This window comes from Coenobita brevimanus, chromosome 56 (assembly GCF_032717465.1).
Source record: "Coenobita brevimanus isolate Jiangsu-jjx chromosome 56, ASM3271746v2, whole genome shotgun sequence".
Taxonomy (NCBI): Eukaryota; Metazoa; Arthropoda; class Malacostraca; order Decapoda; family Coenobitidae; genus Coenobita; species Coenobita brevimanus.
Genome location: NC_137009.1, coordinates 3,865,724 through 3,889,665, shown reverse-complemented (window position 1 = coordinate 3,889,665; position 23,942 = coordinate 3,865,724). Strand labels below are relative to the sequence as shown.

At 40.1% G+C, this 23,942-nt stretch overlaps 1 protein-coding gene across 1 annotated transcript in view; it reads left to right on the top strand.

The window, feature by feature from the left end:
* Positions 1-23,942, top strand: part of LOC145401607 (UDP-glycosyltransferase UGT5-like) — a 161,241-nt gene that overhangs the window by 86,660 nt on the left and 50,639 nt on the right. Inside the window, exons 3-6 of the mRNA XM_080273799.1 lie at positions 15,999-16,268; positions 16,929-17,122; positions 18,019-18,114; positions 18,507-18,600. Of these exons, the coding sequence (XP_080129925.1) occupies positions 15,999-16,268; positions 16,929-17,122; positions 18,019-18,114; positions 18,507-18,600 (654 nt within the window). The remainder of the gene's footprint in view (positions 1-15,998; positions 16,269-16,928; positions 17,123-18,018; positions 18,115-18,506; positions 18,601-23,942) is intronic.

The following is a 23,942-nucleotide window of genomic DNA, read 5'->3' as shown; positions in this document are numbered from 1 at the left end:
TCCACTATAGACCTAAGGTCGAATATCTGATCTAATCAATGTCTTCCCTTCCTAAAAACCTCCCTGTTCTTCTCCAAATAATTCATATTTTATTTTCCCTAACTCTGTCAATAAGTATCCCACCATATACTTTTCCTATTACACCAAAAAAAAAAAAAAAAAAAAAAAAAAAGATTCCTCTATGATTACCAAACACTTCATCTTCCCCTTTTCATTTGAACAAGGAATAATGATACCTGACTTCCAGTTCTCCTGGACTTTACCTTCCTCCCAGGCCAATCTGCACATCGTCCATATTCGTTCTACTACTATCACTCTGCCATGCCTCAGCATTCCACCACACACTCCATCAATGTCTGGGGCTTTCCTTATTTTAATTTTATTTATTGCTTCCATAACTTTCTTCTTACTGATCTTTTCCTCCCATCTCACTTCCCTCCTCCTCCCAGCCATTCCCCAACCACTTACAGTCGCATTGCTCTGAGTCACTATGTTTAAGAGTTCGTTCAAGTGTTCTTTCCAGCTGCCAACTTTTTCTTCCATCTCCACTCTTAATCTGTCATTTTTATGTTTCATTCCCCTACCATCTTCTTCATCAACCTAACTCTCTTTACCTCCTTCCAGAACATTTTCTTACGTTTTCTCCACTTTACTCTCACATTCCTTCCAAATTCCTCACCCACTCTCTTCTTGCTCTCTCTTACTAATTTTTTCACCCTTCTTTTTTTTTCTCCATTAATAACTCTGTCTTCAGTCTCTCAGCTTCCCCCGTGCCACTGTTCTTTATCTTTTGTTCCACGGTTTGTCTCACATCTTCATTCCGCCATGTTGTTCCTTGAACCCCTTTTCGTCTTGAACAGTAGGAATATTTATAATATCAGTCACTCCCCTTGGCTTGTTAAATAATTATGCCAATGAGTATATATACAGGAATGATAAATTTTGACACTGCAGTATTTGATCATATAGATGCTGTTGTAGATGTATACCAGGTAACTATTCCTACACCTCCACTGAATGCAGTGGCGGATCCAGGAATATTTCTGAGGTGTTGCCCATACTAAGCAACATTTCTCAGCAAGGAGGGTTTGTATGGGAGAAAAAAACATAATAACCAGTAAAACGTGCGTTATATATATATATATATATATATATATATATATATATATATATATAGACAGATAGATACGGAACAGGGCAGGGATGCACAAAACTCCGACGGATGGCAGCCTTAAGGCTGGCCTTAAATGAAATATTAAAGGCGGCCCTACGGCTGCCTCTAAGGCCCATGCACGACGACCCCTTGCCTTGTCTTAAGGCTGACTTAAGGTTAGTGCATTGGCCTTAGCTAAGGCTGGCCTTAACTGTAGGGAATGTTTTGGGGGAAATCTCGTGCGTCAGCTGAGACTCTTCCGACCAATCAGACGGCAGAACACAGAAACACTGGGCCAATCACAGAGCTTCATGAATCAGCTGGGGGTGAGAGGCGAGAGCGAGTGTTTATGTTACCGGCAAAGTGGGAAACCCGTCACATATAATGCCTAGGTAAACTATGTAATGCTAAAATTTCAAGACAAGATCTAAGAAAATCATCTGTACACATTTCCCTGGTATTCTGTAGATTACCGTGTTTGTTTTAGGCAAAGTGAGAAACGACCAAATTGTAGCAAACCGACAAACGTGAAATCTGTTATTTCAGTATGTTAGGCTAATTTAGACTGCGGTTAGGTTAGGCTGGGATAGTCTAGGCTTCGTTCAAATTCGATATAGGTGGGTTAGGTTAGGTTAATTTAGGTAAACGCCTAACAGCGCTCTTTTAAATTAGCCTAATCTAACCTAGCCTAACCTAACTTAAACTTAACCTAGATTATCCCAGCCTAACCCCTTTTTGGTTATTATACTTTGCCATAAAAATGCTAGACATTCTACAGAATACCTAGGCATTCTAATAAAATCCCTAGGTAAAATGTATAAAGTCAGAATGAAATAAGCTTATTTCATACCTTGCCAAAAAATGGTAGACATTCTGTCGAATACCTGGGCATTCTATACAATAACTTATTTTCACACAATGCCGGTAACATTAACACAACAGTCAAGGATAAGCAAGTGAAGTATCAGTAATTAATTGAAAACAATGTAGGGTGCAATGAAAAGCACTCCAGCATTACACCCAAACAACCTTTAAAACATTAGTAAGATGAGAGGGTTTAGGAGTAAAGAAACAAAATAGCAATATGAACGGGAACTTATTATGTTTGCCATGTTTTACCTAACCATTGTCTAACTTCACACAAAGTAATCAGCAACCACAGTTACCTAGCAGAAAATTGTCACCATAGACACCTTGGTTCACATCTCTGGTGGAGGTTAGAATTAGCCCAGATATAGGCAGCGTGAGTGCTGCCAGGATATCTGTAATTACAGCTCAATATCATTTTGTTGCTGTCACAACTTGCACATCCAGTGAATGGAACCCATTGCAACTGACAAATACATATTCTTTGTGATCTGGGGCCTTAATTGGTATAAGGGTTCAGTCCATTGCTCCAAGCACTTTAGGAAGTTAACAATGAAGAATTATCACCATTCCATAATATGGCTGCATGGCAAAGCAGAAGTAGAGGGAAAATAAAGACCATAAGAAACATGCAAACATCAAGAAAAGGGTGTAGGACAGAAGACAGAAGAGGACAGTTAGGAATGAAGGACTGAAAACAAAAAGGCTCCTCCTTAGTTGCCCTTTACAAGCAGGGATACTGGGGATGTGTTCTTTCCCTCTCTTCTCATGGGGGACCCAAGCACTTTAGAAAAATTATTTATACTGTGGAAACCCTCTAGTCTCTGTTCTTCTCAGCAAAGCACTGGGCATCTTAATTTTTCTGTCATTTCCTGTATAAAGCATCTGTCACACGTGATACCACTTTGGATATACTTGTTGACTGATGAATACCACTCTCCAACAACACTTTGAAAATTCCCATGGGTTGCCAAAAATTGTTGTGTAGGCAAGAATGGCATGGGAGTGTAGCGTGACACTCCCAGTATGAGGCTCAAGCTCTGTTAAACGAAGAAATTTGCTCCTGGGGAGTTGATATTGTCTCAATGCATGGTAATCATTTATGTTATGGGGGTTCAGTGGATCCAGAAAACCTTCATTCCCTTCTCAAAGCACGATCTAGTTTACACGCAACCATCAACTCCATACCGAGATAAACAATAACATGTTTGGTCCGGTTTGTGCTATAGAGAATATCATATCGGAGTTACTTTATTTACGGGTCTCAATACAGTAAGGCTGCTCCGACCCAGCCTCAGCGGCTGAGGCGGCCTTACCGAGGCTTACTCTCATGTAAGTGCTTCGTGCATGGGCCTTAGCGACCTACGGCCTTAAACTACCCGACTTAAGGCCGTGTGTAGCCTTAAGGCCGTTTGTGCATCCGGGCACAGAGAGAGATAATGAACACTTCAAGTGAGAATACTAAAGTCACTACTGTCCCGCAAAGTTCCAGGTTCAAAACAAAAGATTTAGGTAAAATTACAAGTTAAAGTTTAATGCTCAAACTAACAACTAAACATTCAGGACTCATAAGGATAATGTAATGACAAAACAGGTTACATATATGGTTAACTGCAATAGCCTCTATTAACACGAATTTAGCAAGAGCAAATTTATCTAAGTCAGCCCTGATAAAATGAGAAAACCGGATAATGCTCAGTTAAAGCAAGATATAATATTATTACAGATACAAAATATTACTAATACTGGCTGACAGTAAAAACCTCACCAGGCTTACGAACTAACGCCCCATGCTCTACAGTACAAGAAAAATGGTAATAACACTTATACTCAAATTATACAGCAGCTAGATGGTTGGAGACTTCCTGAGCACTCACAAAAATAATAATACACTATACAGGGGAGGAGAGAGATGTGAACAAAATGAGGAGTAGATCTAAGCGGCAACTAATCCAGAGACTGAGCTCATTATATAGGGGCCAGCAGAGCTTGATTCAACTTGTAAGAAGGACGCGCAAATGAAGGAATAGAGGACGAAGAGTTGACACTCCTGTTCTGAACAACAGAAAGAATGACTTACTCTACTATAAGGGGGAGAAGGGGGGGAGTTAGGTAGAGCACGCAAGCCTGGTCACTATGGAAGCCACGTGGCGAATCGTGATCAAACATGCAGCATACTGTACATTAGAATTATACAAGAGATGATGAAATCATAGGCTATGTAACACCTCCCCACAAAGAAAAAGAAATTTACAAAGGAAATTTCTTATTACTCTAAAACAATCTATCTAAAATCTAGATAAGCAATCTGCAATAACATTTTCTTTCCCCTTGACATGTTGTATGTCTAATGAATACTCCTGAAGAAGTAGACTCCATCTTGTCAATCTCTGATTTTTATCTTTAAACTTACTAAGGAATTTCAGTGGGTTATGATCGGTATAAATGACTATGGGGTCAAAACCAGAACACAAATAAAATGAAAAATGCTGTAAACCCAAAATCAAGGCCAAAAGCTCTTTCTCAATAGTTGAGTAGTTCTTTTGAGGTGGAGTGAACTTCTTACTGTAATAAGATACAGGGTGTTCAATACCCTGATCATCCTCTTGCAGCAATACAGACCCAGCTCCTGTATCACTTGCATCAACAGCCATCTTAAAAGGCTTAGCAAAATTTGGAGTAGCGAGCACTGGCTGACTTAATAGGATAGCTTTAAGTTTACTGAAAGAGGATTCACAGTTATCGGTCAAGACAAATTTAACTCCCTTTTTCAGTAGGTTTGTAAGTGGTGATACAAGAATTGAAAAGTTAAGAACAAATTTCCTGTAATAACCTACCATTCCCAAAAATCTTTGTAGCTCTTTCCTACTTTTAGGTCTGGGAAGATCACTTATAACCTGAACCTTAGCTCCTGGTGGTGCAACATGTCCATCACCAATTACGTACCCAAGGTACTGAACTTTAGCCTGACCAAACTCACACTTTGATAAATTAGCTACAAGATTAGCCTGAACCAAACGCTCAAGAAATTTTCTGACATGGCATAGGTGATCTTTCCAGTTGTCACTGAAGATTAATACATCATCAATATAAACAACACACCCTGCCAAACCCTCTGTTACAACATTCATGAGCTTCTGAAAAGTGGCTGGTGCATTCTTCATACCATATGGCATTACAGAATATGCAAAAGTCTTTCCTAGTGTTACAAAACATGAGATCACTCTAGCACATTCAGTCATAGGTACTTGCCAGTATCCCTTTAACAAATCAAACTTACTTATGTACAGTCAGCAAGATTTCCGACTGGACCACCTGGTTGCGGGATTTGGCTAATGTGGCAACAGCGCGCCCGTGTGTGTGTGTGTGTGTGTGTGTGTGTGTGTGTGTGTGTGTGTGTGTACATGCCCGATATTATTTCGAATCGCTAAGCTTCATCCTTCGAATTATATTATGTGGCCATTGTATTATGCTATGATAAGGGCTAATAAATATTATGTGATTGAGATAATGGGCTGTGCAATATACTATTTGTAGTCTGAATTATATAAAATAATTCCCTTGCCTTGCAGCGTGAACCACGATACAGGTTGAGTTGTGGTTCAGAAACAGAGGGCAAGTTCACCCAGAAAAGGCGCGATGTAGGGGAAAGGGGGGAGTATGGGAGTAAGCAGCCAATAGTTATACATTCTTAGTCATTACAGTATAGTTATCAACGTGTCAATGTTATCCTGTGCCCTGATTGATGATAAACCTATTTACTTTTATTATCTTTATATAGACCCGATTACTCACTAGGATACCCCCTCCCTAGTTAGCGGAAAACATGCCCTGCTCCACCGCCTCGACTCTCTCTCTCTCTCTCTCTCTCTCTCTCTCTCTCTCTCTCTCTCTCTCAAACTCCTCAGCTGGCTATCAGTAGACACACACACACAAACACACACACACACACACACACACACACACACTTTATCAGTTTGTGCTAATGCGTAATGACGTTGCATTTAGTATGTTTACCTAAAATTTATTACTGTGTCAAAATACAAGTGCAATACATAACCACCTCACATGGCGGATTACGTTAACCAGTAATCAATACTTATTTGCATAGTTTATGTTTCAGTAATAGTCATGGGGTAACCAGACCCACACTGATATTTTCGTTAATGCTTAAGGTAATCGTGTGTTCTGTGGCGGATACCAGTTAGTGGGGAGGTGGCCGCTGACACCTCCAATCCTCATAGCTATGGGTGGTGGGTTGTAGTGTCACTGCAGAGGTTCCTGGTCCTCCAGTTATGTCAATAATTAAACTTAACATACTGATGAACAGCCATTTCTTATGAAAAATACAAACAACCTATATGGAACTATGAAGCATATTGTGGGAGCTTTCCAGCTCTCACGCACCAGTCACAGTCTTGGTCCTTTTATTCAGTATTGCCAGCCTGACAGTGTGCAGTGTTAATGAACATGCTATTAACATTAGTTCTACATGCTTATTTACATTTAGAACAACAGAATTCAAAGCAGGATTTCATTCAGTACACAGAATGCCAAATACAGCATGTGTGTGTGCGTGTGGGTGTGGGACAATACGTATGGTGGGGGTGGGAGGAGTGTAGTGAGTATGAAATGTGTGTCATAATGGTAATATGGGTGTGTGCATACTTGGCTAAGGACGTCCAAGACTGATATGTAATCTTTGCCTTTAACACTTGATGACACACACTTCAGTATTTATTTAGGTTCTGTTTATAAATTTGTAGCATGTTACATTATTATATTATTATGATTATGTTTTGGGGGTGAAACCTGAAACAGTATATGAAGACAAACACTGAAATGTATATACAAAAAAATGCATTATGTGTGGCAAAATACATGAATAACAATATTTCAGGAAGAAATATTACCGTATTATAACATCTGTTTAAATACGTTGTAGGTGCAGCGATTCTTAAGCTTAGATTATCGGATTTCCTTTGATCAGTATGTTATGTTATACTGTAGCTTTGAGTTATGTTATGTATTGTAACATAAGTGATGTACGTTCACTTAAAACTACATCGAGCAGACAGCAAGTGCAGTTGTTAGTAGTTTACCCGTATTTGTTATTGATCACACACTGACCAACTTATTCCTGAGTAATTTTTAAAAATCTTTATCACGACTGGAAAACAGCACCTTAGGCATGTGAACAGGTGGCAAGATGTCTAGCGAGTTGGCAAAGTGCCAGTCAAGAAAGCTTCATATTTTAATGGAAAAAAACACTGCAATTGTAACATGAAAGTTGCGTTAAGAAATGCACATAAACGTCACTAATTCCTGTATAAGTCCCCGTAATAAAAATCATGTCAGTGAGCAAAATGTATAAGATAGTGTCGTATCAGTTATATCGTCAGGTAAGTTATAGTAAGTTATTAAAGTTACTGTTAGATTGTTATACTGCATGGAATAATATCCATTATAATCAGAGGATAATAAAAAAAAAAAAAAAAAGATTTGTATGGAACTCATTCATTAGTAGGAAGTATCCCACCCTCCTTCTCGATCACCTCTCTCAGTCTGTTTGCATAGAGGCGACATGGTCCGTATGAGCTGTTTCTGGCTTCTGAACTGTTCCCACTAGGCGTGATTGTCGGCCAGTTCACTCTCAGGCTCCCAACAGTTAACCATAATCCCCCATACATTTTCGATGGGGTTCATGTCTGCTTCCTTACTGAGCCAGTCGAGCAGCTGCAAGTCCTCTCGACCTGCAAACCATTCCGAGACTCTTCTCGCCGTGTGGATGGGGCAGCGATCCTGAACAAAAATTATAGGGCCGGGAGGAAACGGATAGTTCCGCTCCTGAACTGATGGGAGGAAAAAATCCTGCAAAATTTCAATGTATTTTTTAGCAGTGAAACTCCCTTCTATCCTGGTGACGTCACCCATACCATGGATGCACACTCACCCCCAGACATTGCAGGTGACGTGTCCACTTCTGCCCTTCTCGAAGATGTTCCTACGGTCGTAACTGCACGTGAAAAGAATATTCATACATCGCTCATATAGTTTCATTTCTAATATCTTTGACGCTTTGGGAAAAAACACCGTTTTTCATGTTAAGGTTCATTATCCACTATTTGCTTGGTTTATTTTATGAGGACTGTAAGGCTTAATGAACAGTGGTGCAAGTGTTGGTAATATGCGTTCATCTAGACGTATTATTGCTATGAATATCAGTTGATCCCTAAATGTTTTTTTAATAATACTTCGTATTAAGACTGTTTAGTGATACAGTATAAAAATATGGTCGTTAAAAATATCATCAGTAAATTTATACATATGCATTAGAATACTGTGGCCTGCAGAAATCTTTTCCCTGTCATTAAATTTTATGAATACAAAATTCCTGGTAACAGTCATATGAAGAAGACTATCAACGCTTCTCTATACTCTGGCCTTTATCTACCTACTGCTCTTCCACACTCTCCAGTTTTTCCTCAACCTGTCTGTTTACCATAATTCTTACAATTCACCACTCAAATATATATATATATATATATATATATATATATATATATATATATATATATATATATATATATATATATATATATATATATTCTGTGTGTGTGTGTGTGTGTGTGTAAGTTCTCACTTTTACCTGATAACCATACACCCACGTATCACATTAATAAAGAAAATTCATACTGGCTGGGTTATATTCAATAAAAACACTTGGGCTGTCGTGTCATTTACTCATATCTGTTCCAAGTGGCCCAACATTTAAAAAAATAAAACAAAGATTCTGGGTGTGGTCATTCGGGAGGGTCATACAGTAATCATAAATTATTATCAGTGATCATTTTCAAACTACTATGCTACATAGGGTATTGGTTTTACACTTGACCACTCTCATTTTATAAGGAATTATATTGGCCAGTAAAGGACAGCTGGATTTATAACCACACCAAAAAATACGTGAACTTCGTATCCTATTAAACACTGAACTTGCTGCCTTTTCGAAGTAGTTTACGTGAAAGTCCACTGTGTGAACCTTCATGACATAGTTAATACAATATATAATGGATATATTGCATAAATCTATGCTCTAGTATAACTTAATAAACTGATCGCTTGGAATCCGGTAAGCTACCATTAAAAACAGATGCTCCTACAGTGTAATCTTATAATGAACATTAAAATAACATTATTTTCTCCTGCAAGAAATAGTTATTCATAAAATATGGATTCCATGTCGCAGTTTTATGATACTTCAGTGTTTGTCTTTATATGGTGTTTCAGGTTTCGCCCCCCAAACAAAATCATAATAATATAATAATGTAACATGCTACAGACTTATAAATAGAACCTAAGTAAATACTAAAGTGTGTGTCATCAAGTGTTAAAGGCAAAGATTACATATCGGTCGTGGACGTCCTTAGCCACGTATGCACACACCCATATTACCATTATGACAAATTCATACTATACTCCCTCCACCCCCACCTTACGTATTGTCCCACACCCACACGCACACGCACACACACATGCTGTATTTGGCATTCTGTGTACTGAATGAAATCCTGCTTTGAATTCTGTTGTTCTAAATGTAAATGAGCATGTAGAACTAACATTAATAGCATGTTCATTAACACTGCACACTGTCAGGCTGGCAATACTGAAACAAAGGACTAAGACTGTGACTGGTGCGTGAGAGCTGGAAAGCTCCCACAATATGCTTCATAGTTCCATATAGGTTGTTTGTATTTTTCATAAGAAATGGCTGTTCATCAGTATGTTATGTTTAATTATTGACATAACTGGAGGAACAGGAACCTCTGCAGTGACACTACAACCCACCACCCATAGCTATGAGGATTGGAGGTGTCAGCAGCCACCTCCCCACTAACTGGTATCCGCCACAGAACACACGATTACATTTAGCATTAACGAAAATATCAGTGTGGGTCTGGTTACCCCATGACTATTACTGAAACATAAACTATGCAAATAAGTATTGATTACTGGTTAACGTAATCCGCCATGTGAGGTGGTTATGTATTGCACTTGTATTTTGACACAGTAATAAATTTTAGGTAAACATACTAAATGCAACGTCATTACACATTAGCACAAACTGATAATGTGTGTGTGTGTGTGTGTGTGTGTGTGTGTGTGTGTGTGTGTGTCAACTGATAGCCAGCTGAGGAGGTTGAGAGAGAGAGAGAGAGAGAGAGAGAGAGAGTCGAGGCGGTGGAGCAGGGCATGTTTTCCGCTAACTAGGGAGGGGGTATCCTAGTGTGTAATCGGGTCTATATAAAGATAATAAAAGTAAATATGTTTATCATCAATCAGGGCACAGGATAACATTGACACGTTGATAACTATACTGTAATGACTAAGAATATATAACTATTGGCTGCTTACTCCCATACTCCCCCCTTTCCCCTACATCGCGCCTTTTCTGGGTGAACTTGCCCTCTGTTTCTGAACCACAACTCAACCTGTATCGTGGTTCACGCTGCAAGGCAAGGGAATTATTTTATATAATTCAGACTACAAATAGTATAGTACACAGCCCATTATCCCAATCACATAATATTTATTAGCCTATATCATAGCATAATACAATGGCCACATAATATAATTCGGAGGATGAAGCTTAGCGATCCGAAAAAATGTCGGGCACACACACACACACACACACACACACACACACACACACACACACACACACACACACACACACACCGGCGCGCGCTGTTGCCACATTAGCCAAATCCCGCAACCAGGTGGTCCAGTCGGAAATCTTGCCGACTGTACCTAGCCTTTCTGATCTTGTCTATGCAATCTTCCACGCGAGGGAGAGGGTAAGTGTCTGTTTTGGTTATCTGATTAAAACGTCTGTAGTCGATGCAAAGCCACTGTGATCCACCTGGCTTAGGGACTAGAGTGACAGGAGAACTCCACTCGCTCTAACAGGGCTCAATCATCTTGTGGTCCAACAGGTAGCCAAGCTCCTTCTGGATGAGAGGAACTTTCACTGGGTTCACACGGTAAGGAGGCAGTTTAATTGGCTTTGCGTCTCCAACATCGACATCAGGCATCAATACAGTGGTTCTTCCTGGAGTGGCATAGAACACTTGCAGATACTCCTGCAGTATTGCCGAAAACTCCTGCCTTTCCTCGGGAGCTAGATGAGAAAGCTTAGTCTGGAGATCATTCATGATATCAGGATTCTTCCCCAAACTATCACTCAGGCTCATACTGCATGGGAGAGCTTCACTTGCAGACTCGGGTGGAACAGCTACAGTGCAGACTGGGTTATTTTCGTCCCGCCTGTGATATAACTTTAGCATGTTGATGTGACAAAGTTGCTTGTTCTATCTACGATCTGGTGTGGCGATGACATAGTTGACATCACTGAGTTTCTTCTCCACGAAATAAGGACCACTAAACTTGCCTTGAAGAGGTTGCCCATGCACTGGTAGCAGAATCAAAACCTGATCTCCTGGCTGAAAGTGGCGTAACCTGGACTTCGTATCATATCAAGTCTTCATCTTCTCCTGAGCAGCTCCTAAATTCTCTCTCGCCAGCTGTAAAGCAGTGGACAGCCGTTCTTTGAACTTCATCACATACTCCAGCAGGTTGACGTCGTCCTCCTCCGACAGCCAGCATTCCTTGAGTAGCTTAAGGGGTCCTCTTACTTCATGGCCAAACAGTAGTTCAAAGGGTGAGAAGCCCAGTGATTCGTTTGAAGATTCTCTTGCGGCAAATACAACGAATGGAAGACCTTTATCCCAGTCTTTCTGATGTTCCAAACAGTATTTCTTGAGCATCGATTTGAGTGTTTGATGATATCTCTCCAACGCTCCTTGGGTCTGGGGATGGTAAGCTGAAGATGTGATCTGGGTGATGCCCAACTCTTTCAGAGACTGCTTGAAAACATTTGACACGAAATTTCTTCCCCAGTCTGACTGTACCTTCTTGGGCAGACCAAACTTGGTGAAGAACCCTAGCATTTCCTTAACCACGATCTTTGCTGAGATATTTCTAAGTGGAATGGCTTCAGGATAACGAGTAGCCATATCAATCAGGGTCAACACATAAGAAAATCCTGAAGAAGTCTTAGGAAGAGGGCCCACAATATCCACCAACACACGGGTGAATGGCGCCTCAAAAGGAGGAATGGGAACTAGAGGTGCAACCTTTTTGGTCGGATTACACTTCCCCACAACTTGACAGGTGTGACAAGACTTACAATACCAGGAAACATCTCTGAAGATATCTGGCCAGTAGATGTGTTTCAAAATGCGTGCCACAGTCTTCCTCACTCCAAGGTGTCCTGCAAAACTGGAATCATGAGCCACTCAAATGATATCCTGCCTACAAACACGAGGGATGACAACTTGATGTACAACCTCCCATTCACAGTCGGCTGATGCTGTTGGGGGTCTCCACTTCCTCATAAGTACTCCTGACTTTATATAGTAACAAGTTGAAGCACTAGCTGACTCTTCCTCACTGTAAGCAGAGTTAGCTAGACCTTTCAACTCAGGGTCAGCAACCTGCAACTCAACCAACTCTTGACGAGACAAATTATCAACACTACGGGGTACTGCCTCATCTGGTGAGTGGTCCAAATTAGCAAGAAAAGTGTCAGCTAGGATAACATCATCATCATCATTATCCTCTAAATCACCAGTAACTTTAGACTTAGCCCTAGTGACAGCACATGCAGGGAACACATCAGGGACATCACAATCATGGGTCGCAGCCACTGGGTCACCAGACAACTGAGGAGCTGGACACACTTGACTTCCACCAATATCATTTCCAAGTAAGAAAGTTACACCTGACATTGGGAGTGTCTCAACCAATCCAACCATAACGGAACCATTAACAAAACCAGACTCTAAATTCACTCTGCACAGAGGGACAGAGAAGTAATTATTCCCTACACCTTGTAAGATCACAGTTTCATCAGAGGAATTAACATTAGAGCCTAGAACACTGGTCAGCATAAGGGATAGGCAAGCACCTGTATCACGATATATTTTAACTGATTTCCTGTCATTACTGTCCAGAGGACTGACAAAACCATCAGACAGGAAATCAGCACATGAACTCTTGAGAGTGTCACCCACGTTACTGCTCAAAAGAGGAGCTCCATCATGAGAATTTAAGTTACCCCTCAAAGCAGGTTCAGTTAACTCAGTTAAAGAATTCTGGGAACTCTCAAGAGTGGACACTAGACCAATTGACTGAATATTTAAAGATTCTTTTTTGTTCACATCACGCTGTCTCATGAAACATCTCTCCGTAGTATGACCAAGCTTACTACAATAAGTACATTTACTTTTCTGAAATCTAGAGGTGAAGCTGGTATTTACTTCCTGAGAAACATCATCTTTATTCTCTTTCCTGTTACCTGTACTCTGAGTAGAGGCAACGTACTTACTCTCGGCTTTCCTTTTCTCTTTAGAATATCTCTTGTGAGTGAGAACATATTCATCAGCTAAAACTGCAGCATCAGACAAATTATCTATTCTTTTCTCATCAAGATATAGGCTTACATCTTTATTAATACACCTTTTGAAGTCCTCCAGCAAAATCATCTGCTTAAATTGATCAAAATTAGAATTTACATTCTTAGAATTTAACCACCGCTCTAACAGATCTTCTTTGATTTTTGCATACTCAACATGGGATTGCTTGTCTTGCTTATAAGTTGTCCTAAATTTTACTCTATAGGCTTCAGGAACAAGCTCATAGGCCTTAAGAATCAAGCTCTTAACTACATCATAATTATCAGATTGATCCTGAGGCAAAGATGCATAAGTTACTTGAGCTTTACCGGTGAGAACACTCTGAAGGAGTACTGGCCTATACTTTTTGGGCTAATTAAAACCTGTAGCTACCCTCTCAAACAACTGAAAATATTTTGTTAAATCAGATTCATTAAAAGGAGGGACAAGTTTAACATTTTTAGCCACATCAAAATCATCAGAGCTAGATGATCCAGTTCCACCTTGTTTCATGCGATACTTATGGTCTGCCTGAATCCTAGCAAGTTTAATTTGTGCCTGAGCCTGTGCCTGTGCCTCCTGAATACGGGCCTGAGACTCAGCCTCCTTAGCACGAGCCTGAAACTCAGCCTCCTTAACACGAGCCTCCTGCAGGGCTAGCTGTAACTTAGCTATTTCAATCTGCGTTTGCTCATCTAGAGGAGTTACATTAAACAAGCTTTTATTAATCATGCCAACAATTTGATCTTTAGAATGATGAGAACGAACAGCAATTCCCAATTGTTGAGCATCAAGCTTAAGTTCATTCTTTGTTCTGTTTTCTACATCACACACTGTTTGCACATTTGACAAAAAATCTTTGGCTTCATCAAGAGTAGTAATAGTAGACATCATAAATAAATCACAGTCACAAAATATCAAGCAACATCCTTATGATAATATCGTGAATATCCTGATAAGAGGTCGCCAAATTTATGTTACGGAACAGAGAGAGATAATGAACACTTCAAGTGAGAATACACTACTGTCCCGCAAAGTTCCAGGTTCAAAACAAAAGATTTAGGTAAAATTACAAGTTAAAGTTTAATGCTCAAACTAAGAACTAAACATTCAGGACTCATAAGGATAATGTAATGGCAAAACAGGTTGCATATATGGTTAACTGCAATAGCCTCTATTAACACGAATTTAGCAAGAGGAAATTTATCTAAGTCAGCCCTGATAAAATGAGAAAACCGGATAATGCTCAGTTAAAGCAAGATATAATATTATTACAGATACAAAATATTACTAATACTGGCTGACAGTAAAAACCTCACCAGGCTTACGAACTAACGCCCCATGCTATACAGTACAAGAAAAATGGTAATAACACTTATACTCAAATTATACAGCAGCTAGATGGTTGGAGACTTCCTGAGCACTCACAAAAATAATAATACACTATACAGGGGAGGAGAGAGATGTGAACAAAATGAGGAGTAGATCTAAGTGGCAACTAATCCAGAGGCTGAGCTCATTATATAGGGGCCAGCAGAGCTTGATTCAACTTGTAAGAAGGACGCGCAAATGAAGGAATAGAGGACGAAGAGTTGACACTCCTGTTCTGAACAACAGAAAGAACGACTTACTCTACTATGAGGGGGAGAAGGGGGGGAGTGAGGTAGAACACGCAAGCCTGGTCACTATGGAAGCCACGTGGCGAATCGTGATCAAACATGCAGCATACTGTACATTAGAATTATACAAAAGATGATGAAATCATAGGCTGTGTAACAATATATATATATATATATATATATATATATATATATATATATATATATATATGCACATTACAGGATATTACCTTAATTTGATAAACCAGTGGTGTTGCCCAGGTAGCATGGGTGACATCCGTGGATCCACCCATGCAAACGACATCCTTTTTTAATTTTGCTACTCCAAGAATATTTTTTTTTAGTTTTGGAAAAATCTTTCCCAGTACAAGTAGCAGTGGAGGAAGTTCCTAATTACTTGAAACCAAAGAATCCATTTTAAACCTTACAAAATGGCTTCCCAATCTTGTGCAAGATTGGATAAAAGTAAAATAGCATCATTGCTATGAAAAGATTATAAGGCTGCACAGCAATGCAGACCTTTTTCTGAACAGAAAAAGATATAAGTAGTGATTTTTTTTTTTTCCTTTCCATTTTTTATGGTCTTACATCTTTATTAGTCATCAGAAGCACAAATTCCCAGGACTTAACATGTAAGGCAATAATAATTAGTTGTCTGCCCCTGACTGGTATTATGTAAGCAGTAAATCACAATGACCCTTTGGATTTAATAATTTATAGGGGAAAATGAGAAAATCTTTTAAAAAGGTACACAGAACAGTGTAGGCAATCAGTTATTAATTTATTAAGTCTGAAATACACAGATAATGAATGGTATTATTCAGCAGTGTTATTATTCTGCAGGTAACACTGGTGACCGCTTACCAGCCGTCAAAGCTGCGTGAGAATGTGCGAGAGGTTGTGCTGCCTGACGTGGACATTTCATGGATCGTTCCCAACTTGTTTGCGGGGAAAATGGCACGCCCACTTACCCTCATGCAGAAGATGCCTAGAATCTGTTCCGATGCCTTAGAAAAAGAAGAAATGCAAAATCTTTTAAGCGAAGAGTTTGATCTTATAATGCTCTCTGCAGGGTCATCTGACTGTTTTCTGTCAGTTGTTCACCGAATGAAGGTAAATTTTCTTTTATGTATTTTGTTATTATTTGTGACCATGTTTCTTATACGAATCAGTAACTTCACATTTACCACCCTAGATGCATTAATGAAAAGTAGAACGTGAAGGAATAATAGCTTAAAGTGACGATTATTTCCAGCAAAAAGTGATAAATTATAAAGCGCAAAAACTCAATACTCAAGGAATCTTAATGACTAAGTGTGGCATTTACACACACACACACACACACACACACACACACACACACACACACACACACATACGAAATTAGATTTACTCAGTTCATGGTAATACTACACACACACACACACACAAATAAGATTTTCACAGTAAGGTGGACCAAAAAGTAATTATCCTCATTGTCCTGCTGCGCAGTTATTCATATGAAAATCACTCAGAACTCTCCAAGAGCCCTATCTTTTTTGTCATTCCTTTGAATAACAAACATGACTAGTTTTCATCCTTTGTCTTCATACTACAGCACACGAATAACTGAGTATACTGCAAAGCATTATGTTGTGTTGAGGTGTGTCTGATATCATTAATTTGTTATTAACGATATAGCTGGTATACATTCAGTTGCCACTTCTGTCGTTCTCAATTGTTGCATTTTGATTTGATTGTTTTATATCGCTTCATATTTTATTTCCTCCACAGGTGCCCTTCATATATGTTATTCCAGTTGGACTGGTTAGTCCTTTTTCTGATATCATAGGAAATCCAAATTTTCCTTCCTTTGTTGCTTCCAAGTTTCTTGCTTTCAACCATCCAATGACCTTTGCACAACGGGCTGTCAATACCGTCGCAGAGGCCATGTTTGGGATTGTATTTGAGCATCATGTCATTCGTAGGTACGTGATATTTTTATTCTGTTTGTTAATATTATTTTACTGTAATATCTTTCGCACAATATTGAATGGAAGACAGTTAAGGGGTCTTAAATACTAAATACCTTCTTATATATCAAGTTGTACAGTTCAGTGCTCTGTAGTATACAGTTGCTCTATTGTACTGAATATATGGGTGCAAACTGTAGTTTGAATAACGTTATTTGATATAAGATTTTTCTGTAGGTGTGGAATATGATGGTGTTAGCAAGTTGTTGATCAAATGCGGACGCTGAGAGCTGATAATGTATGTAATGCCATCACTGTAATAAGGCCATTTTATTTTACTCTGTCAGCCACAATATAATTGAAATGTAATATTGTGGGAAGTCTCTTGCAGTATAAGGTTAAGAAACACTTTCTAGTAGTCATACCATTATGAAAAATTCCCTATAAGTTAAGAAATTTGTCAAGTGGTAGTAAAATTTAAACCAGTATTGCGTCATCAGAATGAAGGAGTTAATACATAGATAATACTATTTAGGGATAAAATATATATATATATATATATATATATATATATATATATATATATATATATATATATATATATATATCTGTTATGATGTGGCAGGGGTAAACCAGTTCTGCTGTCGGGCCCTGCTGCGGATGTCACTGATTGCATTGCCCAGTTGACCCTTGTGCGGTGTGGTGCGGTGAGGATCTGTCCGTTCTCCCCTTTGGGGCTAAGATGCGAATGAATGTGTTTGAATGGATGAGTAAATGGAGAGTGAGTCATCCTGTCTCGGCTACCTCCTTTTCCTTGGGGGAAGCAGCCTAGGTATATAGATAGATAGATATATATATATATACATATATATATATATATTTACTGTACTGTGCAAATTCTGGCATTGCAGTATTGAGAATGAGTGTCGCCGTCGAGGTCTGTGCCCAGAAGATATGCCCAGTTTACGTACCATCAGCTATAACTCCAGTATCGTACTCATTAACAGGTAGGGTGAAATATAATTCATTGGAACAAGCTCCTTTCTTTTTGTCTGTCTATACTACTTCCACTTTAGCTTCGCTTAAAACTTCTGTCTTTCAAATCCTGAATATTGAATAAAGTATTACTCATAAGGACGTGCTATGGAAGGGGATAGAGATTTCCTTCTTTCACTGAGGAACGTAAAATAACTGGAAAATGAAAGAAAAATATCGCCAAGTTAAGTTCGATGAATAGTAATTTCGAATTCATCCAGGGTGGGCATGACAAAAACATATCTAAATTTTTCTGTCATCAGTGAAATAATCTCAACACTGAAGCATCCACTGTGTTTTCTTTTGACACCGTTCATACCAGCAGTAACTTCTTCGACACATAAGATATCCTCTGTCTCTACAGTGTGAAAACAGTTGACTTGTCACCACGACCAATTGTCCCGGCTGTCATACATGTAGGGGGCATCCACTGTCAACCTTCACAGCCTCTCCCTAAGGTAAAAAAGATTCAGTGTACTAATGCTGATAAAGTTTTTGTGTTAGCATGGAAAATGAAAAACACTCTAGTATTTATGTAAATTATGAAGCAATTTACATCATAAAAACTCTAAGAGTTGCTTAATAGATAGACTTCTTACAAAACTCTGTTTAAAATTTCTCTGTAACACACAATATGGCTGCATATCTTTACCCAAGACTCTCATATTTGGCATTTTAGATTTAGGCCACCCCATCATTTGAGGCTTCTAAGACACTCCTCTCGACAGGCACTGTACCAGCTTTTTGTACCAAACTGTCTCAAGTTATGGCAGCAGTCACTGCTTTCATAACCTAGTTTAGTTTATGGTTGTCTGTTTAACAATTTTATAAATAGATTTATGTGATTCAAATCCATGTAGCAGCATTTAAATATATATATATATATATATATATATATATATATATATATATATATATATATATATATATATATATATATATATATATATATATATATATATATATATATTGATGTTTCGTTTTTGAAGGCTCCAACATGCTTGCATGCGTCGGCCTTGGTCAACAGATTACGGCTGTCCACGCTGTTCGAAACCTGGCAGCCTCCCTGTTATATCCCGTAAACCTGAGGTCACATTTAATGACCTCGTCCCAGATCTTTTTTGGTCTGCTCATTACAACCCCACCCCTAATATTTACGCTTCTCACGTTTTACACCCAATTATCAACCCCCATCCTCTTTACTTGCCCAAACCACCTCAGTCTACCTCTACTGATCACAGCACCAGTAAACTCCAGTCCCATCCTACCTATCAACTCTTCCATCGTAAACCTAGCCCCACCTGGCCTTGCACTCAGGGACGCACTGCATATCCACCTAATCATTGTCATTTCTGTATGTTTGAGCCTGTGAATATCCACTCGCTTTACTGCCCAGGTCTCGCTACCAAATAGCATTACACTCCTAACACATGCTGAATACAAAGATCCCTTAGCACGTAGGGAGAGCCCTCTCAGTGTCATGATAGGCAACAGCTCCCTGAGCTTCTTCCAACCACTCCTTACCCTAGCCAACCACTCCAGCCCCACCTCCAGCACATAACATATCTCCCAATACAAAACTCTTTTACACACTCAAGAGATTCACTAGCAAGTTCAATCCTTTCACGCTTGACAATCTCCATCTGCTCTCTGTGACACACTGCGCACATAAAACCAACATTATCTCGCAGTCCATCTCTAATACCACTGCAACTCTTATGCACCCACTGATCACAAACACTGCGCAAGGTGGAATTACTTCCAACGCCTTTGTGGCAAATTGCACAAGGTCACTCTCCCTTTTCTTTGACAGTACCACCACCAAACCTAGATATCATCACTTTTGTTTTATCTGCATTTACTCTTAAGCCCTTGTGCCCCCCCCCCCAAACCATCACCCCAATTCCTAAATCTTTCTTCCACCTCCCTTTCATTCTCTGCAGTCAACACCAAAACATTACCATACATCTCCCACGGGAGTCCATTTCTGAAGTGATGTGACATGGCCTCAAGTACCACAATAAACAACAAGGGACTCAAAATTGACCTCTGATGCACACCAGTATTCACAGAAACTCATAACTCATATCTCCAATCACTCATACCTGGGTGCGAGCTCCCACGTGCATGGACTCTTACCTGGGTGCGAGCTACCACGGACAACTCCGGACAGAAATTCGTGGTACAGGGTAATCTGCCGCTACAGGTCAGGTTAATCGCACACTTCCACTCCCTAAACCCCATCCTTACCCCCACCAAAACACTAATTTGTTAGGCATTGGATCGAAGATATGAAGCTCCGTTCGCTCATACTTCTTGCTGCATGTAATGTTACTTTCATTAATTTTAATATAAGGTTTATTATCAAGTGCACAGACCCGTCTTCAGCTCCATCATATATATATATATATATATATATATATATATATATATATATCGAAATTTTAGCAGATTTCAATTCAATGACCGTAGTGAACAGAATTTGCTGTCCAAATATTTATCCGTGTCCTAAGCGATACACTAAAATCCAAGTAACAGTGACAGGTTATATAGGCACATAAGTACCTCTCCTGCCTTTTTCATTTGGAGAGCCACATATCCACCCATCCACTCATCCACCCACCCATTCAACCCATCCAACACAACCCACTGACCTCACCCCTGCCACTCACCCTGCCGAGCCACCTGGACGACCCACCCAGCCCACCGATCCCTGCCATCCACCCTACTAACCCACGAATGCCACCCACGAAGTTCATGCAACAATGCCGCTCAACACATTCACTTACTCATTTCTCCACCCTGAACCCATCCAGCCACCCAACCCAACTATCCGCCTAGAGCTTCCCGACCACGCAGTCGTCTCAGCCACCCTGGAGACCCACTGTGCCCACTCACCCTAGCGACCCACTCTGCCAACACATGCCGAGAATCTACCTTACCCACTGACCCCCACCACCCACTCTTCCCACCCACGAATTCCACCCACCCTGCTCACCCAATAATGACATCCATCGCATCCACCCACACAACCCTCCCACCTCTCCATGAACACTCACCCACCATGCCAACCCAAATCACCCTGCCCACTCATCCATCCTGTCCACCCACTCGTCTCACAGACCCACCCGTCCATCCACATGCCAAACGACCTTTCTTACCCAACTCCATTCACTCCACCATCCCATTCACCCATTCGAACCCGCCTCATCCACCAAACTCATCCTGTCCAAACCTTATTTACCGACCCCTCCCCAAGCACCCACATATCCAGCCAGTCACCCACTCAGGCCAACAAACGCATCCACCTACTAACCCATCTACCCCTACAACCCACCCAAAGCCGCTCCACACAAAACACCGAACAACCGCCACCCTTTCCCCCCAACATCACAATTGTTCACCCACCCTGACGATGCACCAGTTCACACCGAGAAACTCAACTTTATCATCACCCACCCAAGACTGACTCAAACACAAACACACACACACACACACACACACACACACACACACACACACACACACACACACACACACACACACACACACACACACACACACACACACACACACACACGCATATACACACACACACACACACATACACACACACACACACACACACACACACACACACATACAGAGAGACAGACAGACAGACAGACAGAGGGAGAGAGACCCGGGCGAGCACACACACACACACACACACACACACACACACACACACACACACACACACACACACACACACTTGTATACATAGGATCGCTGAATAGCCGGGTTTCGATAGAGGGAGACCCGTTCTGTGTGACCTTGCACAATGATCCAAAATCCTGGAGGTGAGATTTCGTTTGTTTTGACCAATATAAGTATAATTAGATCTACTACACGTAAATTTGTACACCACCAATGACATCAGAGAATCGTGGATACGGTCCTTGAGCTTGTTGTGGTTCGATAGCACTGTTGATGGTTAACAACTATCCTTAATTATACCTGTGGATAATACGCAGAAGTGAGTTTCCTGATTCTGTTCTTTACTCCAAAGAAACGAGGTCCTAAAAAAAGGGGTTACAGAATAAGCAAGAGCTTTTGGAGCAATCTAAGATTGTAGCGGAGGGGACATCATTTTGTTTAACTTTTTAACTATGTGTGTTTCAGTGAAGCGTAAGGGAAAACCGTTTAGCTTTAACATCATTCGTAAATTATTTAATGCCAAGAGAACGTTTTTGTAAGTTGAACTAATGTTGAATGCTCTAGTTACTGTAACAAAGTGAATATCTGGTTCTATTAAATCTTTAGCATTGGGATGTTGGAAGTGAAATTAGTTTTTCAAACCAGTGTTTGTAGGCTTATGATAAAGGTGCTAAATGAGGTATCTGTTTTTTTTTTTTTTTTTTTTTTTGAACAAGTATATCGAAAAATGGTAGTTTATTATGTTCACCTACTGTGTATCAGACAAAACGAATGTTCGGGTGTTAGGAACTGAGTCAATTTAAAAATGGGGAAACATGGTTAGGTGAAGCAAACATTACAAGTGTTGTCAACATAGCGTCTGTAAAGCATGGGTTTGAAATACTGTAGCTGGACGATTCTCGAGCCATCGAGATTCATGGTTAGACAAGAAAGCATTAGCAAGGGTCAGACCAAGAGGACTGCCCACGGCTACTCCGTCAGTTTGCTTGTATTCTGTATTATTAAACAAGAAGGGGTGCCAAGGCACAGCAAACCATTCCCCGGCAGTCATGTTTTTAGTGCTGACATATTAACACAGCAGGATGTCTAGTAAAAAATGTCACATATCAGATTTGGAGTAAATCGGGTGAAAATTGACGATTTTATGCCTATTTGAAATATCAGGCCCGACCCACCTGATACTGACCCCCCCTACGCTAACTGGGGGGTGACCCCCCTGATGTAGTGAGGTATGTAATAGGACGCAGATTTGAAAGACGCACCCGTGGGCCCACCAAAGAAACGTCGGTTATGGCACTTTGGAACTGCTGATTGGGAGGCCCTCAGGCAGTACTTCTTTTATCTTCCCTGGAAAGATTATTGTTTCCATGGCCGAGAGCTTCTGAGTGTGCTAAGCGCATTATGGCGGTTATTCTCTTGGTCAAGGAGGCAGACATTGCTTTCTCTATCCTTTGACTAATGCAAAAAAAAAAAAAAAAAAAAAATTAATCAAGCTTGTTTTAATGCTATCCACAACAAGAAAAATGCATAAAAAAGGTACCGGAGCACACCCACCCCTGAATCTCATCTTTTTTTATGTTTCTGCCCAGAATCATGCTAAGTTTGTTTTTCGTGCTGCTAAGAATATTTTCATCCGTACTAAATGCTCTGAACTCTCCACCTTGAATTCTTCCCACTCCTTCTGGCACCTTGCCAAAAACCTTCCTAATAACTTTCCCTCATCATTCTTCCCTCCACTTCTCCAGTCTATGACTCTGTAGCTATTTCTTATATTGATAAAGCAGAACTCGCTCAGACCTTCTCCTTCAATTCCACCTTATACAATTTCGGTATGCTCCCTCCATTTCTTCCCCCATCTGACTTCCTTATATTTCGTCAGTTGAAGTATTTTTTGCCCTCACTGGCCCCAATACTAAAAGGTATACGGGCCTGATGTCCTCAAAATATGTGCTTCAGTGCTAACTCCCTGCCTAGGTAAACACTTTCGTCTTTGTCTGTCAATTTGCACCTTTCCTTATTGCTGGAAGTTTGTTCTCATTCAGCCTGTCCCAAAGAAGGGTTACCATTCCCAACCCTCTAACTATCGCCCAATTGCTTAAAC